Source organism: Buteo buteo, chromosome 1, assembly GCF_964188355.1.
Source record: "Buteo buteo chromosome 1, bButBut1.hap1.1, whole genome shotgun sequence".
NCBI lineage: Eukaryota > Metazoa > Chordata > Aves > Accipitriformes > Accipitridae > Buteo > Buteo buteo.
This window is the reverse complement of record NC_134171.1, coordinates 36,274,950-36,295,770: the sequence shown is the minus strand read 5'-3', so window position 1 is coordinate 36,295,770 and position 20,821 is coordinate 36,274,950. Positions and strand designations below refer to the sequence as shown.

The 20,821-nt window shown below is 40.1% G+C and overlaps 2 protein-coding genes across 4 annotated transcripts; one reads left to right on the top strand and one right to left on the bottom strand.

Moving 5' to 3' along the window:
* The first annotated feature begins 2,685 nt into the window (after positions 1-2,685).
* On the top strand, positions 2,686-5,070 carry ANKRD37 (ankyrin repeat domain 37). Its single transcript, XM_075027545.1, has 4 exons — positions 2,686-2,907; positions 3,243-3,395; positions 4,103-4,194; positions 4,741-5,070. The coding sequence occupies exons 1-4, from the start codon at positions 2,701-2,703 to the stop codon at positions 4,976-4,978; spliced, it is 690 nt and encodes a 229-aa protein (XP_074883646.1). The 5' UTR covers positions 2,686-2,700; the 3' UTR covers positions 4,979-5,070.
* A 461-nt stretch (positions 5,071-5,531) lies between these two features.
* On the bottom strand, positions 5,532-20,803 carry UFSP2 (UFM1 specific peptidase 2). 3 transcript variants are annotated; one of them, XM_075027461.1, is made up of 12 exons: positions 20,736-20,803; positions 18,769-18,847; positions 16,744-16,924; positions 16,599-16,665; positions 16,106-16,263; positions 15,108-15,300; positions 13,450-13,596; positions 12,831-12,995; positions 11,382-11,506; positions 9,202-9,278; positions 7,622-7,746; positions 5,532-6,166 (listed from the first exon to the last, which is right to left on the bottom strand). In XM_075027461.1, exons 1-12 carry the CDS (start codon positions 20,775-20,777, stop codon positions 6,080-6,082), a joined length of 1,446 nt encoding a protein of 481 aa, XP_074883562.1. In that variant the 5' UTR covers positions 20,778-20,803; the 3' UTR covers positions 5,532-6,079. The 3 variants fall into 3 exon arrangements, with proteins under 3 accessions (XP_074883562.1, XP_074883571.1, XP_074883579.1); XM_075027470.1 differs by having other exon boundaries at positions 16,106-16,260; XM_075027478.1 differs by lacking the exon at positions 20,736-20,803 and adding an exon at positions 20,217-20,482.
* Positions 20,804-20,821: the final 18 nt, after the last annotated feature.

Genomic DNA, 20,821 nt, shown 5'->3' with positions numbered 1-20,821 from the left:
CAGTGCAATCTGTTTCTATAGCAACAGGGACAGAGGCAACAGTCAAAACAGGAGCATAATGCTTGTGGATTTGTGTGGTTAAACCTGTGGGCTCCGCATGATGTTTTCCAACAGTCCCAACTAACTTTAAGTGCCAAAAACGTCCTAAAACTCACCCTGATTCATTTTGTGTAGATGATACAGCCTAAGAAGTCTACAGGAAAATAAACTTTTTTTAAAGCATCAGTGAATTACTTGATTTAACAGGCAGAGTGAAGAACAGTCTGTGAAAGCAATGATAGCCTTCAGCAAAGGCAATTAACGCTGGGCTGCGTTGCTGCTTTTGATGCTGAAGGGTGTGAGATCCAACAGCACGCCTTGGTTTACCTGATTGCTTACACACATTTATTAGGACCAGTTTTTCCAATTTCATTTTCTTGATGCCTCTGCAAGATGTGTAGTCAGAGATAGGAAGCGCAGAGGAATTTTTAGCGAGTTATCTTCCAGAACAGCTGTAGTCAGGAAGCCTTGTCCTTAAGTGGCCCTTGGGCTGGGCCATACAAAATAGATGAAAATTGTTGCATCTGTGTTTATAACCAATACAAGTATGTAGTTATTCAGGGGCAGAAGAGTTTTGCAGGCACTAATGAGGTGAGCAAAATGTGGCACGAAGCTCAAGAACTAATTAATAGGAAGAATTTGAAGAGAGTCGTGGCTGGCAGGATGTGAGGGTTTGTGTAGGTGGTTAGGCTGGAAAGATGGAATTTCTCGGATGCAGCTTGAAACCTACGAATTGCTGAGGTAATGTGGGGGAGGGAAGGTCTTTAAAAAAAAACCTCCTGGGCAATCCAGGACTATTTAGTCTTAAGCTACTTTTGGATATGTGTGTTTTCAGAAGAGTCTTTATAGTTGCGTAAACAATGACTGTGTATTTCTGGCATCTGTGCGGAGGTATTTCATCCCCAACAATGCTTAGGTAGAAGTGTAGGGATTTTATGTGTTTATTAACTAATTTGCTTGGCTAGCTGTTCAGGAAAATAAACATTTGGTAATTACACAGGTGTATTTCTTTCCATATGAAAGGAGAGGTGAAAACTGTCACTGAAATAATTCTGCTGAATTGATACACTGCCTATTTACCTGGATTTCTGTACCTTTTAAAATGATACTGTGTATGTTCATATTCCACTACTTAAATACTTTATATATGCTTTCCCAAAGGAGAAGCAGGAGGTAATTGTCATGATGTTTGTGCGTTTATTTCAAAACGATATATACCCTAAAGGAACAATGTTAGGCTTCTTTTCCCTTAACAACTCTGTTTATCAAAACCATGCAATTTTGTTATTTTCTTAAACACATGACTTTTGATTTCCTTTTTTTTTTTTAATGATGGTAGTGATTATGAGTAACTTCCACAACAAACATGTAGGCATCTGACACAGAAGGAAATACTATAGTAGTAAGGAGACAGAAGGAAATACTATAGTGGTAAGGAGGCAGAACTGTGTACCTTGGACACTGGGTTAGGGTGCTCTTCGGGCTTTTAACTGTGAAGCATGATTAGTGGTAATTGAATCCTCTGTCAAACTGGATTTTATAGCACAGAAAGGATGGGCAGTTGCTTTTAAACATAATCTGAGCAGAGACTGTGTCCGTGTGAAACGAAGTTACGCAGTTGTTTTTTAAAATTCAAAGCAGTGGGTGATGGAGACTGTGGTTTCCCCACGCGTGGGCATTCACCTCTTCCACCCCTGCCTTCCCCAGCAGCCACGGACACTGGGTACAAAGCTCTGCGGAGGGAAGGCAGGTTTCACCATGAAACGTCACTGCCTCCATGCTCAAAATAGATTCCAAGCAATTCTTTCTGGCGGTAACTGAGTACAGCTGTGGCTCGTTCTGATTTCCAGCACAGACAGGTCTATGGGTGGAAAGCTTGTTTGTGACCTTGGCCCATACGGCCTGACCCTCTCTGGGACATTCAGTGCTCAAGGAAGCGGGAAGGAAAATTATGTTTTTGCAGAGGTGTTTTGAAACAGAGGTGTAACAGGCGTGTCTCCCAACCCCTGCGATCACCACCACGTCCAGCCCCACTCAGTCTGGCGATGAACCTATGCTCAGGGGGAGCCTCGGGCTTCGCAGGCAGCTGCATTTGTTGTGCCGGCTCGGTCTCCTCCTTCACCCAGTGCCAGAGCTCAGGCGGGAAGACAGCAGGGATCTCTTTGTGCTGACTTAAGCTTTTGGGGGGAATCCTCTTTTTTTTTTCCTTTCCTAGATCCAAGCCTGCCTCGATGTACACTTTCCAAGCCAGCGCCAAGCTACGTCGGCAGAAGCGCTGCGCAAGTTGTGCTTGGCAGCAGCGAACGAAGCGGACAGCAGGGCTGAGGCAGAGCAGGGTTGGCCAGAAGGGCCTGGGTCTCGGCCGAAGCCGTGTCCCCCGGCGACGGTGAAGGCGACAGCGACAGGAGGTAGTTTCCGGAGAACACGGCCTCCTCACGGCCGGGCCCTCCCTCCCCGCTCCGGCGGGAGACGAGCCTTTCCCGCCCTCCGCGCGCGCCAACGTGCGAGGGACGTGCCGGGCCGCCCCGCGCGCCATGGCCGCCCCACCTGCCGCGAGCCCTGCTGCCCGGCACCGCGCCGCCAGGCCGAGGCGGGGCGGGGCGGGGCGGGGCGGCGGCCCCGGGGCGGCCAATCAAGGGCCCGCCGGGCGGCTTCCCGCCCATGTGCTCGTGTTTGCGTACGTGCCGCAGCCGGCTCCCAGCAGTGGGCGGGGCTGCGGGCAGGGTCCGCCGGTGGGTCACGGCGCGGGAGGCGCCGGGTAGGGAGAGCTTCGTGCCGGGCCCCGCTGCCTCGGCCAGCCCGCAGCCCGGAGAGCCGGCTGCCCTCAGCCGAAGGGCGGCAATGTTGATGCTGGACTGCAGTTCAGAGGTGAGGCTTGGGCAAGGTCGGTTCTGTCTTAGCGGGAGCCCAGTTCCGCAGCTGTTAGCAAGCGGAGTTTGCCTGGAGTTCGTTGCTGCTAGATGCGTTGGGGCGCTGCCGATGTCGGTCGGTACTTCTGGTTAAGAGATTAAAAGCCAAAAAAAGCCACGCTCGGCTTGCTTCGTTGAAAAGGGCAGCCTCAAGGAACACGAAGGTCCGATGATTTGCGGGGGGAATGTTTTCTGCTGTGGTGCAGCGTTCTTAGACTTGCCGTGGCTTAGACTGGCGATAACATTGTGCTTTTCTCTCTCTTTTTTTTTTTTTTGGTATCTTGTTTATTTTAGTCTGGTAGTTTCAGCAATCTGTTTGAGGCAGGAACCAGTGTGAACGCACCTGCAGATGCCTTTGGTCAGTCTCCAGCTCACTTGGCTGCTTGTGGCGGTGAAGCTTTTTTCCTACTTTGGCAACTGCAGACAGGAGCGAATTTGAACCAACAGGTAAAAATGCATAAGTTTTGTTTCTTCCACTTCTAATCTGGCATGTCAGTAAATCCAATTTATATTATTTACGTATTTTTTTTTATCTAGGAGAGGTTTTATATACACAGCATGAGGTATCTGGGGTTGCTTATTTTACAGTAACTTTATTCTAGCATGAACCAGAAATCCTGTCTATATTGTGTTATCAATTTCATTTGCTACATGTAATGCAGTTTTCACACTTACAGTGCTGCATGCAGATGTCAAAACTTAATTCTTTTACACAAATGGGTATTCCTTTTTCCTCTGAAATTTTGCCCCTGCTTCCCGTAAACATAAGGATTCATTCCTCTAGCTGCAAAGTTTAATTTGCTTACATCTCTGAGCTGGTAGCAGCAAGCTGTTGGTCACAGCAATCCCTGAATGGTGCCAAAAGATGCTGTTAATCAGCATAGAGTGTATTCTGGGTAAATAATCTTTTAGAAGGTAAAGGTTAAACAACAAGTATTGCATGGGACAGTATTTCTACTTCACTGTCATGAATGCAGTAACCATTTAATGGCAGTTACCCAGTACACTTTACTGGCTATATTCCTTTGATCTCTCAACTCGCAACAGACTGGTATACAGAGTAACTCTCCATAAACAGTCATGTTAGAGAACAAGATGGCTTCATCCTATTCCCCCTCCTTCAAATGACTGCTATATATAAATTGTGTTTTCAGGATTGCCTTGGGGAAGCCCCGATTCATAAAGCAGCAAAAGTTGGGAGTTTGGAATGTCTTGCTCTCCTTGTTGCTGGTGATGCCAAAATTGAGTAAGTTGAGCTACATTTAGTCATTTCAGTAACAGTATCAAAGGATACATGTATTTTACACAGCACTTCTTCTTGTTCAGAGTGCGCATGCTAAGACTGTAAATACAGCATGACTATAGTTATAAGAGCAGTATTAAAAACTGCTATATACACCAAAGTAGCATAGACCATATGCTGTTGTTTAGTTCCACATTAAAGACCTCTATAGTAACTGTTAAGACAGTATTCCTGATCATAAGTTCTCCTTGTTAGTTTTCCATTCTGACTAATGCTGTGCTCACCTTCCTCTTGCCTTTCTGATATGCTAAGCCAGTCATAGCCTGATGACAAATGTATTTTAAAATAATTATTCCTTGTTGCATTTAATACCAGCCCTCTGTATGAGTAGAGCCCCATGCTACCCTTGACAAGCCTTTTTAGTATTGATTCTCTGTACTTATTTTTATACCTCTGTCTAAAGTTACCAGTTAATTAATCTTGATAAGTGCTTGCTCATAATATATATTCCAATTTAATTGAATGGTTATTGTTAATTCTGTGTTTCAGCTTGTGCAACAACAGCGGACAAACAGCAGCAGACCTTGCACTGGCTTATGGGTTTCTGGAATGTGCCAAGTTCCTCACAACAATTCAGCACACACAGACAATGAAACTGAGAGGACAGTCTGGCTACTCCCTAAGTGACAAACATGGCTTGCTGAGAGAGGATCCAGCTGCACAGAACCAAGAAAGTGAAACCAACAGATCCATAAGCAGGAAGAGGAGAAGATCGGATGGTGTGTAATACTGTTGGCTTACTACAATTCAGAGTATTTGTCTTTTTTTTTTTTTAATGCTTCTAACATTTAAGTAAATAAAGTTGGTGTTAGATACATAGCAGTTGGACGTAGAAGCCTGCTAGTAAGGATCAACTTGCATACGTATTTAAGGTTGCGGTCTTGCCAAAAATGGGTAGTGCATGGAGACTGCCACTGAAAAGGCTGCTTTAACATGGTGGGATGGGGAGAAAAAAAAAAATCATAGGTACTTTTACTGATGGATTAGTTACAGACTTACTCTTATTTGTTGATAAGATGGATCTTGTCTCCTAGCTGACAAATGAAAAAGCTTGTAATCCCAAAATGAAATCAAGGGGAATCCAAAGTCTGAAGAAGCATGACTGGACTATGCATTGAGCAGCCAGATGCGTATAGTGGTACACTGTCTCCTTCTGAGAAGGAGGAAAGCTTGTTAACTTTTGCTTCTTACAGAAGACTGCTCTGCTGTGGGTTTTTTTGTGTTGGTTTTTTTTTTCTTCCTAGAATAGTTGTATTCATACAGCTATAAACAAATGAGCATACAATTCACTCACATTTTATTCTGTTCTCGTATTTACACAAAGTTCATAAAATTCCGTACATATAGCTATTTTTTTCCCACTCCCCTTCTACAATGCCATTATCAACAGTACCAGCAGCAAACAATGCCTTTGAACAGATTCATAGTGCACAAGACAGCTGGCTATATGGAACCTGAAGGTAAAGGACAGTTCATCTTTTGGGCAAGAAAGAATTCCATAAAATAAAAGGACTGGGCATAAAATAAAAATCTGTAAAGATTTTAGCATAACAAAAAATGCTGTATAAACATAAAGTTGTCCTAGCTGAAAGAAGAGCATATTTGTTACCTAATAAATGTATTTGTAAGAAATACAGTTCATATCAGACAACTCATATTTTTAGAGGTTTCATTAAAAAAAAATTTCTTAATTTAAATTACTTGAAGCAACATTTCTATTTCAGCTGGGTTTTGATTGACTTAAAGCATTATTTTGATAAATAACAAGACAGTTATATCTAGATCAGCTAGTATTCTGTCTTAACATGTTCCAGCGTAACAGTGGAATTTAAATAGTTTTTGGTCGTTGAGGTAGGCATAGATTATAATAGGCATCCTTGTTCCAAAACTCTGGGCCCTTCCATCCACACCAGCCCTGTCCAAGAAAAAGCAAGACAGCATTTAAATCTACTAAGAATTCTGTTTTTCCTGTCTACTACTATTGGACCTATTTTATTTTACTAATTTTAATCTAAGCTGTATGAATTATTTTCAAATATCTATAGAATGCAACAACACACAATTTTCAGAAAGTTCTCTACATGCCTGGAAACACATTAACAGAAAACACTTTGCAAAGTCTCTTTCTCCTCCTTCCCCCCTCCCCACCCTAGCTCACTTCCAAAACAGTAGCATCTCCCCCCTCCATGCTACAGAGAGACTAATATTATTCTGAAACTCTTATCATTCTCGCAGTTTCCATTTCTCTTGTCTTGAATGCTTGCCCTCTTTAGTAATAGTTGATATTTCAGAGGCAAAGTTCTTAATATCAGAAGGTGTGCTGTTGATCATGATTTAGCAGAAAAACAGTCAAAACAAAGCTCTTAAGATGGCAGAGTACTACATAAGTATATGAGGTGCTTTTGAAGAAAAGAGCTACAAACTTTCAGTCCACCTTAATTCCTCCCCTACCCTACCACTTTGGATGAGGAAAGGGGGTTCTGCATGCATTTTATCCTCCTGGACCATTCCTGAGCACCTTGTAGCTGTAACAGCCTTTGGTTCTACATGTTTGTTGGAAGTAACTTACTTTCTGTACTCCTTTCAAGCTTTAATCATTATAGGGCTAGCAAAATGTTTCTTCAACAGCTCATCTAGTTGGGCCCAACCCAAGGGTGTCAAATAAAGATACAAAATAAAAGTTGCTATTTGCAACTTAACATGAAGAACAGAAAAGAAACTGATTACTTTACTTAACACATGTAGGATCATTTAGCCACAGTTTACATTTCTGATGCTATATGTTTACTGTTTTGTAACGTGCTGTGTCATCCCTTTTAGTAGCTTTAAATATGGATATAACAGTACATATCCTTTAGTGCTTTAGAGTTTTCCCAGTTTTTCAAAACAGCTCAGTACCTGCCCTTTAAACTTAGTTCAAGGCCTGATCTGAGAATGCCTAGTGTTGGATTTAAAAAAAATAAAATTTACATTTTAAATAAATGGTTATCTTCTCTGCTTCATTAACAGCATTTTACAGGCTGAACAGATTTTTCTGTTCCATTCAAAATACCAAACACATTTATTGTATATACTACTGGGTAAAAGGGGAGATGGTTTAATTCAGAGACAGTGAAGAACATTTCTTTGTACTATAACAACTTTATGTGGTTGCTGACCCAATATATCTTCTCTAAAGACAATAAGTTTCAGAAGCTAACAGTAGAGTAGCTTATATGCAGGTTAACTGGGATCTGCACTGCCTCCGTAAGGAATGGAGATGCCATAGAATGGCCAATTTGTATTTGGCTGTACATTATTTGTTTAATGCCAAAATACACATATATACATACATATGTGTGTATATATATATATGTACATCAAGCCTCACCTTTTCCAAAATAACATGCAGATCTTCTCCTCCAGTGTAATGTGGGTCTAGAATCAAATATTTTATGTGCCCTGTAATCTCATTCCAAGCCACTCCTAATATTGTGTGAGCCAAAACACCTCCACCTGAAACAGGAGGAACACAAATTACTAAAAGTTTTTCATTGAGATTTAGGCTTGCACATTTAGCCAAATAAAAGTATACCAACACTTTCTATTAACAGATTAGCTTGGTTATCAAAATGATTCTGAAGCTGTCCTACATAAGATTCTTTACATTATTAAACAACATATCTTTACTACAACTAGGGAAGATTACTTATTTTGCTTTACTTACTACAACTAGAGAATTTACTTTCTAAAGTTCTTCCATGTCAGCAAGGCGGGTTAAATCCTCAACAATTCCACCACATGAAGTCAAGAATATTTCAAACATCTGTTTTGCTCACTCTTTCTTTAAAGAAACTTAACTGTAGAAAAGGGATCTGGAAAACTTCCTGGTTGTAAAAGGACTAAAATTAGAACAGAAATCAGAATTTCTGGATAAGGATTATCTGCTGTTTTCTACTAAAGTTCCATCAATGGATATTAGGGGCAGAGTAGTAATTTCTAACTCCCCTTCCTCTAGCCTGCAAACAGGGAAAGGGGATATTTTGATGAGCTGGCTACAGGTCAACTCTTGCATGTTTCTTTCAGATAGCATGAGGAGTTTATGTCCTTGGGATACTGTAGTAATGACTCCACACAACAGATAGGAATTGCAAAAACCCCAAAAGAACACAAGTGAAAAAAAAAAAATCACCAAAACCCACACCAAAAAGCCAACCTCCGCCCCTCCAACAACAACAACAACAATTAAACCAATCTACAAGAAAGCATTACAGGGAAGGATAAGTTACAGACTAAAAGATTTTTCAATATAGGATTCTAAATTCTTGAAATTCAGACAAAAAGGCTGCTGAAAGGCCAAAAATATTTCATACCAAAATCTAGACTTTTTGAGACAGTAACACTGTCTTTATGGAGTGCTAAATACAGATTGCAAGAACTGCTAAAATTAAAATCTTGTTAAAGCTGAAAACCATATATTCAATATTCTTCATTTTCTAAGCCACAGCTGTCTTGGAAATAGTTCAATTAAAGTTACAGCATTGTTACGAATGGCATTTCTTATGTTACCAACATTTCATATTATTAAAACTGGTCTTAAAAAGAACTGGGATGATACCCTTCTCTTCAAAGCCAGATAAACACTACTCTTCTGTCATGGGAAATTTTGGGGAACTGTATGAACTCAGCTCTCGAGTTCTGACTTTAACAGCAGTTTTGAAGAACACCACTCAGATTGACTTTTGTTACCAGGTTTTATACTGAGCTTGGGAGAAATACTGAGTGAAAAGATACCAGCCAGACTAAATTGCATCGTTTTCCAGGCTCTGTTGGGAAAAGCATAATTTTTAATTCATCTAGAGTTTTGATTAACTCTTGTACAATAAACTGAACGAGTTTTTAATTGAGATGAAATTCAGCATAGGGAGGCCATGCACTGTCATTGGCATTCTTCGATACTTGAGCACTTACCAATCATAACTGGAGTTCCTTCAGTCTTGAAATGATTAGCAAGCTCTCTTCCCTGCAACGCTAGTTCAGAACCCTGGCTAGGTAAGAAAAACAACAATAGATTTGAAATCCTCACTAGGCTTAATTCTCTAATTATCCATTATACCCGTTAACTACATAGGTAACTGATTAGAAAGTGGCTTAGACTTTTCCTGTGTAAACATCCTGGGACAATCTGAAAAAAAAGTTTTTTAACACAACTTACAGATTCTGGTTGGACCAAAGAATCTGCTGTAAGCCTAGTTGCGGCTTGAGCACCTGGAGTCACCCAGCTTCTATAACGTGTCTGCTGCTTGTCTCCCACAGTGGGGACAGCTGGTAAACCCCAGTGGGTCCCTTCAAGCGTCTGAAAAACAGACTGGCTACATCTGTCAGCAAGGGGAAGTCTGAAGTAACAGAACTTCATCAGAAACAACAAAAATAAGGTGTTGATAAAGGTGTTTATAATGACGTCTCTTAAGACAGGTTTCCACTGTAATTGCACAAGCAATTGCAGTACGCATACCAGAGTTGGCCTTAAAAATCAAATCTCAAATAACATTAGTAATCTGTTCAAAGCAACATTGAACTAAGCTTTGTTATAAACTCCCTGCTTTCCTTTTCAACTATGGGGACCAGCCCCAGACAAAAGAAGTCTACATGGAAGAAAAAGGCACGCTCCTAATACATGCACGCACTCCAGGATTTGGAGCTGAAGACGTATGTCTGATGGAGACTCGTATTCCCCTTAGAAGACTGACAGTACTCCCAAAAGTGGTGACAGAAACTAGGCAAGGAAATTAATACAGATATTTTTAACAGCTTGTCTTTATGTTTCTTCATATATAGTGGTTAACCTTTTGAAAACCCAAAGAAAGCTTGTGTGCCTGCTTCTCAAGTTCCTGAAGAGATGGATTAAATGCAGACAGAATACAAAACTGGAACTCTGGGAAATGGTGCATTTACAATAATGGATTCAGTACTAGTGCTGCTGATGCAGCTGTGAAGTGTTATTTCCATAAAGAGTTAGAGGTGCTAGCTGGAAATAAGCCCAAGACAAAAATGCTATCCCCTGCTAGTGACCAGCTGAAAGATATGCATGACATTTCTTCTTCTCAACATGGTAGTGATGTTGGCTTTTCATAATCTTGAAAAACACTGGTGCTCCCTTGTAACAGCACTATGAGCAATTCTACCGAGTTCACAAAGGCATCTACTCTATATTCTTATGTGCAGGAATAAAAACCTTCATACTGGCAGAGCCTGTCACAGCTGTTAAATAATAATAGGTGGATCATCTGCAAATATAAGCTGTGGAACAAAAAAGATTAAAATTGGCTGCATAAAGCTTTACAAAATATTGAAGAACTGAACTATTTTCCTACCATTAAGGATCACCATCACCATGCTCACCTGCTCTTTTAGAATATCTACAGTAGAATTTACTCTAAATAAACACGAGTAGTACTTCGACTAGAATTTTCATAAACGCTAAGTTAGTGTATCTTCTTTATTTCGTGATTGTATTTAATCACAAAACATTCAGGGATTTGTTAGTCTGCTTAGTGCTGCCTAAATGATAAAAATCCAGTAATTTAACTTCTAATAAATGCTGAACATCATTCTTTTTCTCCCAAATATATTTGTTGGGTTCTTTATTGTGTATGAGAGTGTCAGATTGCCAGAACAGAAACAAATCCCTTGTTTTATCTGTCACACAAACCCAGAAAAGAGAAAACTATTTCCAGGCTGCTCAGCAATTTGCCTCAATCCTGAACTGACAGGTTAGCTCTGTGGATGAAGTAATGATTTACTGTCAATGTGCTTTCAGTTCATTGTGACTGCCAGACTGTGTGCCTGCTTCAAAAATTATGTTTGTGGTGCAAAGGAATAGCCTGAATTCCACATCAATTTGCATATCATTAGGCAATTTACAGCAACTCCAAACTGGAACCCAAAGCCCCCAAGAAAATCAGCAATGCCTTCATCTGTAAGTACTTAGCACAACCAAAGGCAGGAATACAGGTTTTATGAACAAGGAACCCTTAGAAGATTTATTATCCATTTTATTACCCCTATTCTCCCATGTATTGTAATTTGCATTTTAAGGCATTGAGTCTTTTTAATAATTACTGAGCTATTAAACAGATATTGATTCTTACCTGACAAATAATATTTTTGATGTTATTCCAAAAAGCTGATTCAAAACAAGCTGTACCTCAATCGAACCAATCCATTGCTGTGACCCAACAAATGCTGCCGGCTTGTCTCCAGCATCAACCAGTGCCTTTTGCAACATCACAACGAAGAAGAAAAACAACCATCAACAACACATAGTAGACAATTGCACCACTTATTGTGAACAAAGTTGGTTTATATATATGGGAATATATTTTGAACCTAGCCAGTCAAAAACAGACAAATGGATGTTGAATTCATTCATTGTAGTTCTGTTTTGGAAACGTCACTTGAAAACTAATACAGAACAGTGCCTATAAGCACAGAATATAACCCCAGGTCCGCAGGCAGACTTGCTGGGGTGGTGAGCACCAAGCTGTCTAATAATGGAGTGTACCACTTGTACTGCAGAAGCCACTTCGCAGGCTGAAGTACCTGGATTCCCATTCAAAGCATCTCAGAAAAGGATCCATAAAATAGTGCTCTGAGGAAGAGGCCACTGAAATACACCAAAGGTTGTGCTTTATTTTAAACTCTTCTCCATTCTGAGGCTTATATGTTACATGCAGCACTTCAGAGGGGCATTTTCAGCTCAGGATACAAAGCCCACAAAGTCTCCTGAAGGCTAGTGCCTCTTCTAGATGTCTAAAAATACTACAGGAGTGCATGGACTTCAGTTGCTTTTAGGTTTAGGTGTGGACTGAGACATGTTCAGGAAATGCAGTTTCAGTGCTCACATCCCTGTTAGGTATGATGAAAGTTGTCTTATGGACTGAATCAAACTTTGCCAAAAATGTTCAGTAAATAAATATAACGCAAAGAACTTTTTAGAAGACTGAAGATAATTGCAGTATTTCTTGCTAGGCATACAATATTAGCTACCCAAGCCCACAGTTTTTATTTAGTGCTGTTAACAGAAACAAACATATTCAGGTATGCATTTGAATTCACAATAGAAAAAGAAGCGAAGGATAGTTCAAAAACCAGAAAAAGGCCACTACTCTCAAAGACAAAGTTGCAAAAGGCAGCATAGCATAGCATCTGGGGACTAATTCAGCTGTCACTGAATACAAAAGTCAGTCTTAAAACTGATTTTAGTATGACACATCGGTTTCTTTGTTTCCTTTCATTTGGCAAAAACAGTGAAAATGTCATAATTTGAGCTTCTAATAGAACATTAATCCAAGGAAGTATTTAGAAGACTATTTTAATGAGTCTCATTTGTACACATAGTGTCACCTGCCACCAATAAACATTTGGAAACATATCTCCTATAATAAAACTTGTTAAAAATAATAATTTAGAACTACTACAGTTCGATTTAAGAGAGAAAAATATCACACAGATCCAAAAAGTCTAAAATATATGAATTCGATATTTTAAAAATAATCTACAGAAACACACATAAAATAATCTGCTTAAATGTTCTGTACCTGTTGAATTTCCTTGTGTGTTGGTATAGGTCTATCAATGTAACCTTGGTGCTTGAACCAAGAACAGATTGTCTGCAAAGACCGATAGGCACAGCCCCAACCACTGTCATCAATCCGATCCTGCATATAGTGGTGATAACTATATACACCATGTACTAAATAAATCTGCACAGAAAGAGATAATACAAATGAATCTGATCACACTTGCATCAATTTTCAGAGAAGTCATATGTCTTGTCACTTGCACTGTAAAAGCTTTCAGCTGGGGACTGCGAATCTTTGGAAGAATTGAACGGTTGTTATTGATACATGGTTACTCCTGTTTTTGTCTCCTCAACACCTCTGTTCATAGTTTCAGTTTCTTGTCCTGGTTCTGAGAAACTTTTAAAATACATGCAAAAAATGTGTACATCCTTTTCCAAGAAAATGCAATTTCTTTGGGACAAATATAACTAAAGCAATACCATTTTGTGCAGAGAAGCCCTTTTGCTTAAAAGGCCAAGTCAGTTACTTTGCTTTCTCATCTATACAAAACTGACTATCTAAATTACTTCTTTTAATCACAAAACTCAGCTAAAATAAAAAGTACTTTCTTACAAGTGTTTCAATTTAAACTTACCATACCAGACTCTGTACCAGGTGAATTAAGATGCAGATGTGGATTTCTGAGATATCCGTCTTTATATGGTTCATCTGGAAAATGGTAAGCATTTGCTCTCTTGAAATATGGTCTGTCACAAGGCAGATTGAACAACCCATGCAATTCCTACATGCAAGTTCAAATAAAAATAAAGAGCAGAATTCAAATTTTGGGTTAAAAGAAACATCACATTGTATGTAACAATAGAGACATAAACAATTTTAACAGCACAGTTTAGCAAAATTAATATATTAAAATCTGCTTAATTAAATATTCAGCATATATATTTACTACTAGATCTCACCTCTCAAAGGAAGCTCATGCAGGCTTACCTCCTATCTAAAGGGCCCACTATTTCATGCGGGCCTGTTACATAACGCCTGCCGCTGGAGATACCATGAGTGACAAGTGTGTTATGAAAGTATGATAAAATACACCATAATAAAAAAGGATTACTGTTTTATCTATGTAGTAGTACAGATACACACACTCTGAATTATAATCTTAACTAATATTGAAGACATACAAATACCACATACTGAGACAAAGTAAAGATACTGAGCTTATGGTTTAAGCAGGTTCAGTCTATTTTTAAATCTCTTAAGCACTGTTTACAACACAGCAGCCACATTTAAAGAGATATATTGTCTTATTTCACAAAGCTTAAGAGTGAAAGGAATGATGAGATAATCTAGGATAATGCATGTAACGCGGGTAATACATTTTACGCAGATGACCCAACACTGAACCCAACTACATTAGCCACCGGAACACTTCGCAATCAGCGGATAAGAGTGAACAGAAGACAGACAGCAGTAAAGACTTAATGTGCCATCAGTGCCTGAGGCCTCTGCAAATGCAAGGAACTGATTAGGTTTTATATATCCAGTAATGTTTCACACAGAAGAAGAAAATGAAAAATCCCCACAGCTTCTACACCTCTAAGGCAGCAGAAGATTCTTTCCCCACTCTCAGTATGTGTAACTGTGTGACCTGAACCGGTATCTGCCAGGTACATGTCTCAATCTGAAAGGACTGCCACATCAGAACATTTTCCCACCTCATCCATTTTCCTTTTTCTAGATGTGCCAACCCAGAAGGCAAAAACCAAACAAGCTAGCTAAGGCTGGTCACCTGTGAGCCACAAAAAACAGCCTCCCCAAAACAAACAAACAAAACCCCCCAACAACACATAACCCCAAGAAAGAACCCAAAACAAACAAAAAACCCAACCCTAACCCTTTCAGGACACATGTTAAAGCCTGAGAGTAATAACACACTAGAAGTAATCTGATATTCCACCATGGAAGTGGAGAAATTCCAAGAATACAGTACCAGAAGTGTAATTTAGATAAAACCTATCTAAACCAAATCCCATGTAGTTTTAAAGTTTCTATTGTCCCCTTGCAAAAATGAGATTTGGCACATTTTGTAAAATAACTTCTAATAAATCAAGCTTCCACATTCAGTATACTGCTTCAGTTATAATAGAAATAAATTTAAAAAATAGCAGTATCTGTTAGTATTTATGCTACGTTACCTAAATGAAAAGCTTTACCAATGCTTCAGTTACAATAACAATAATAATAATAATAATAATAATAAAATCAGGTTCTGTTAGTATTTGTTGGCTTTACCTTTCTGTAACTTTCCAGTTGATCATCTGAAATACCTGTAGGATATGAGATTGTTACAAGGTGATTTTTTCCTGGTAACATGAAATGAAATTGTTCTGGTACCACAATTGATGTTCCCTTCATATATTTCATGATACATCTTTCCATGTCAGTTAATTGCCTGTGAATTGCTTTCACCAGGAGATTTTGTACCCTGCAAAGTATAAGGGAGAATATTTTAAAAGCAGAACAGCGATGGAAGGTCATTTTCTCTCATAGCTCTGATAGTTATACAATACTTATATGCATATTTGCACCTGGTCTGATGAACTTACTACTTCCATGCTTCCACTCTCACAAAGAAGGACAGAACCTCACCATGCTTTACTCAAAGCATGTTTGCACACAGAAACTACTCCCTAGTGATTCAACCCTCCGAAGTGGAGGTACCCTGGTCTTATATCAGAAACACAACCACTATGAGCATTTGCTGAAATAAAAGTTACATATATGACTATATGGGGTTGTTTGCATTTTATCCGCCCCATTTAGCATCCTTCAGAGTCGAATCCTATGGAAAAAATGCAAGGAAAAATTACAGAGGAAGACTCTAATGTTTTCCACCTTCACCTAGCCAGCTGCAGCCCCTAACGTAGTACTGAGATTACAGGCTCATCAAATACACTCCAACTCTTACTTTTATACACACTCACATACTTACAAGAATTTTTAGAACATTTTCCTGACTTTCTCAATTCCTTGCTAAGCAATGGTTACAAGTTATCAATTTATCAGACACTGATAAACTGAATTTTTTGTAGATAGCAAAAAGATTGTTTTTCAAGATTATTAAAGCTAACAGCTGTCTACAGCAGCTTTTATTATTTACACAGTTAATTTCCATTACAAAAATACTATATGCTACTTCATTAAACTGATTAATCATATAGCTTTACTTCATTATTTCAAGAAAAAGCAGAAACAAAGTTGAAAAATTACAAGCTTAGGATAACACTTACTTTCCCCATGTTTCTTCTGGAGAAACAGATACAACAACATCAACTGGTAATGTCATATTTATGTAGTGGTGTTCCTTATTTTCCTTTTCAATGACTGGAGTCAAAGCAGCTAATGAAGATGTCATTTCCAACATGAGGTCTATATTGACTATCTGCTGCTGTAGAGAATAAAGACACCAATATTACATCTCCAACACCACATGCACCAAAAAGGCAAAAGTAACATTGTAGATATTTAGTATCAAACTCAGTAATGAAACACTTGGGGTTAAAAAAAACCAACCAAAACTTGTAATCTTAAAAACAAACTTCTACGTGCTGATCTACTGTAGGTGGATCCCTGCATTCACGCTGAGTCTCAATGACTTTAAAAGGATTCTTTTGAGTCATGTCAATGTCTGACTGTGTATAGAAAAGCCTAGGGAGGGCAGACCTAAAAATGCTTAAATGATAGGTTGTCTGATATAATTTATCAGTGTGGTGAGACACATACCGTATCTTGTAACTTTTTATCCTTTTTTTTGCCAAGCTTTCGTTTGGTCTCATCATCTTGATCAAATCTGAAGAATCAACAGAAAGAGAAATTTCTATAATATGAAATTAATCTATTATAAAAAATATAAATTAAATATACTCACTGTATAAATCGTCTTATCTCCTTACAGGCAGAATCATCAGTCAGCTCTGGAACAGTGTTCATACCACTGTTAGGCCACACATAGACTGAACTGTGGCAAATTCTTAATACAAGAACATCTGAGGACAGTTTGTTTGCAAGATCACTGAAAACATATCCTAATGCCTTTTTTGTTGATGCCTCTGAAACACAATAAGAATACAATTAGCCTAGAAAATTCCCTCACTTTCGTTATAGCTGCTGGACATACATTTTTAAAAACTTTATATGTTTTGACTTGGAATAAAAACGTAAGTGCTGTTATGATCAGAAAAATGGCTATGTAAAGAGAAACTGAGATGAGATTTCACTTAGCAGGTCTGTCTCAAACATTCACATTCATACCTGCCTGAACATAAGTGTACTGTTTCTCTCAAATGCTGTCAAATACGAAGAGCTGCATGAATTACAGAAGAATAACCTACACTGTAGTCGATTCTCACATCAATAACTCTTAACCAAGCCTACAGTTGCAAACGAACTTCTATGTACAGACAAACTTCTACATAAGGTTTTATTTAGTCTTTTGAGTAAATCCTGGAAAGATTCAATCCGAGTCATGTGTTTCGGATCAATATCATTATTCAGTAATACAAACCAAAAATATACTAAATTTTTGGAAAAGCAGGGCCTCCTCTCTCCAGCTGCAGACCAAATTTTGGCCAACATAAACCTGTAACTGTCAGCCACACCCTGGTCAGCCTGAATCTTTATTACCGGTATAGACAGTTGTCTGTCAGAGCTTGACTTGAGTTCTTAAGTTTCACCCACTCCTTAAAACATGAGCCAATACTGGATATGACAGAGCAACTTTTACACATTACCAACATTGTTTTCCGTACTGAGGAGATTAAAAAATGTTACTTAGAATGCAACAAGTTACACAAAGTGTAACAAGCTATCAAAGACTAAGCTGAATTGTATTTCTGTAATGTATTAACTTAGATTTGGCCACTATTAGTTGACTTTTGCACAAGAAGTCTGTAAAAACTACAGTATTGGAAAAATCAAACAAAACTCCTCAAAAAGAAAAGCCTCACTGCCTTCAAAAGGAGTGGTCACACCAACAGGCGTGAATATCGTGCACATGGACAATCTGAATATCACTCTGCTTCACTGTGGTTGAAATTCACTACACTGTAAATAAAGTCAAATAAAAAGCCTTTCTCTGAGGATGCAATTCACAAAAAGTTGCTATGCATTAGGCCAACTATTCAACACTTCTATTCCACATCATGAACTGAAATGAGCCTAAGTTCCTTTTCAAGGTTCACTAGCACCGAATTCAGAGTTTCTAGTAAAGACATGTCCTTTTAAAATGCAGAATGAGCTACAGTTGAGCTAAAGACACTGTCCTTCTGCACTCGACCCTATGACAGCTCAGTGGCCACCGATAGCCTTGAACAGACTTTCTGAAGCAAACGTCACATTACTGTAAGAACGTGGGACTAGAGGAGCCTCTTAACGCCATATGATCTAGTCCCTTGTTATCACATGGAACTGCAGTAGCCAATCCCACCTAAATTCAATAAGGTAACTACTTAGCTTGTTCATCATCTTTATTTCTCTAGAAAGACTGGACCACAATCTCAAAACTGTATTATTAACAAATTTGGTTATAGCAGGATTATATTGTCATTAAGTTATTCTCTGCTTGCTTAGAATTTCAGGGTCAACTTTGGATTCAAACTGAAAAGTGATCCCAATACCATATCCCTAAGTAGGAAAAATATGTAAATAAAGTGACCTAAAAATGGCAATTTAAACTTTACTTCAAATCAAAGTAAAAAACATACAATGGAAAAAGACTGTCAGAAAATTAATGGAGATAAAGAATATCATTTTCTGTACTTAAATCTTCACGGGTTTGGGAAGAAGCACTTAACTGGTGAAATACCAAGAAAATAAACATTGTAATAACTAGTTAATTAATAAAAGGTTATTTATATAAATGTTAAAAAAATCTATCATAGTCTTATAGACACACCATCAGTAGTTGCTAGCTGAAATGCAAGATCCAAGCCTCCTCTTATTCTAAAGAGTATATCCATAGCTTCTAGAATTACCTAAGGAGAAAAAAGAAGCAATGAAAATGAATAGCTATTTCAACATGCTTTTTCTCAAGTTACAATTGACTGTTATGATACCACAGTGTGCAAGCACACCGGTAATTACTGCAGCTGCTCAGGGTATGAAAGGCCAGTGAATAAGCAGGGAAGCGAGTGGTACAACAGCACATAGTTGCTGGAGCCAGTACCCCAATTACATGAGTACTGCTGTAAGCACAGTCCTTAAAACACATCTCCTACCTAAACAAGAAAGTCTTAATTCTATGTTTTTACCATTTAGAAATATTTGGGGTAAAATGTCATTGTTTCTCATTGTTTCAGTCCAAACATCATGTTTTGCATCTTATGGGTCATCTTCCAGTTCAAGTAAACCGAGGACTGCTCTAAGCATTAGAGCAGACAGGTAATTAAGCACATCTCTAAGTGTGCATTCATCTTGGTTAGGAAATCACAGCTTCAGGGAAAGAAAAAAAGGCACACACACACACACACACACAGAACCTCTAGAACCCAGGCTGAGTTTCACATTTGACAGAAGAGCTGCTTGTGCCAGCACAGAGACCACCCAGCTGTTTCTTCCCCCTTCCAAGGTCCCTGCTCTGTGTCCCCACAACTGCAGATGGAAAATTACCCTTTTACTGAGAAAAAATGTTTCAGCCAGATCAATTCCCAGTGAAGTTCAACATATTGCTACAAAAACAGTTGTGCCAGTACAGAGAGGAACAAAAGGTGACAATCCAGAAGAGAGTGGGTATTGCACAATCTAACAGTCCACAAAAATAAATGCTTTACAGCCTTAATTGCTCTAAAAAAAGCCACCAAACACCTGTAAGAATAATTACACTAAGACCCTTTGGAGAGGCTTACCGCATAACTGTTTGCTTACAAAGTATGGGAAACTTCCAGGTGCAATGCTATCATTATTCATGAAATAAAAGAATCAAAACAGAGGACTAATTTTCTTTCCATTAGAGGTATTCTAAGCAGAAATATAAAAAAAGATATGCATGCCTGATGAAAAAGTAAGCATCTACACTTTCAGCTTTGGGTGAGGGATTTTCAGGTTTCTGTGATTCTGGAGTGCCAAAGTTTACTCCAAGAAACGAAAATGCAAGATTGCAATGTCTAACATTCTGGTTCCTGAAGCATAACCCAGGAACTATTTTAGATAACACAGCTATCTACACTAAAAAGGCCTTGGAGTGTGGGATCCACAAGTGCCAGCATGTGAAAAAAAAGTTTGCCTGGGCTGACGTGAAAGACGTTTTTTATCTGAATTATTACAAGGCAAGAATAACGCTGTGAACGAAAAGCAGAGCTCTGCAGAAGGAGCCAGAGAGGAGCGGGCGTCTTGACAGCGGCTCACCACGGATGATGACGTCTTCCTGACGACAAATCCCTGACACGAGCCGCCCAGGCCGAGGGAGAGAGCCCCAAGGTCCCCGAGGGCGACGGGGAAGGAAGGCTGCTGCCAGGGGCGGACGAAGGGGGGGGGGCAGCGCGGGAGCTGCCGCTGCCCCGTCCGGCACGGCCCGGGCCCTGCAGAAAGGGCGGGCCTCGCCCCCTCAGCCGCCCAAGGGGCCTCGACACCGCCCCCCGCCAGGTGCCCCCGGGGGCTGGAGGCCCGAAGGCCGCCGCGGAGCGCCCACCCGGGACCGCGCAGGCGAACGCCAGCCCCTAGCCCGCCCCGCTCGCCACAGGACGGGGCGGCGGCGCCGCAGACCCACCCACCACCCCCCCCCGCGGCCGTCTCGGGCGGGGGCTGGAAACGGCCGCGGGGTGCGGGGGGGGAGCCTTTAGGGCAAGCCCCCGGCCCCGCTGCCAGCCCAGCCCGAGCGGGAGCCCTCCCCCCGCCGCGGTCCCCCCGGGGAAGGGGCGGACTCACCACGTCCGTCAGCGCCGCAGCGGGGGCCGAGCCCGGCCGCATCCTCCCCGCGCACGCGCGCTCCCGGCCCCGGGGAGGTGCCGCGC

Coding starts and splice junctions, on each gene's coding strand:
- ANKRD37 (XM_075027545.1), top strand. CDS start 2,701: ATGTGCTCGTGTTTGCGTACGTGCCGCAGCCGGCTCCCAGCAGTGGGC. Junction 2,908..3,242: donor TGCTGGACTGCAGTTCAGAG/GTGAGGCTTGGG, acceptor TGTTTATTTTAG/TCTGGTAGTTTCAGCAATCT. Junction 4,195..4,740: donor GCTGGTGATGCCAAAATTGA/GTAAGTTGAGCT, acceptor TCTGTGTTTCAG/CTTGTGCAACAACAGCGGAC.
- UFSP2 (XM_075027461.1), bottom strand. CDS start 20,777: ATGCGGCCGGGCTCGGCCCCCGCTGCGGCGCTGACGGACGTG. Junction 13,597..15,107: donor AACTGGAAAGTTACAGAAAG/GTAAAGCCAACA, acceptor ACTTGCATGTAG/GAATTGCATGGGTTGTTCAA. Junction 12,996..13,449: donor CTGGTACAGAGTCTGGTATG/GTAAGTTTAAAT, acceptor CTTTCTGTGCAG/ATTTATTTAGTACATGGTGT.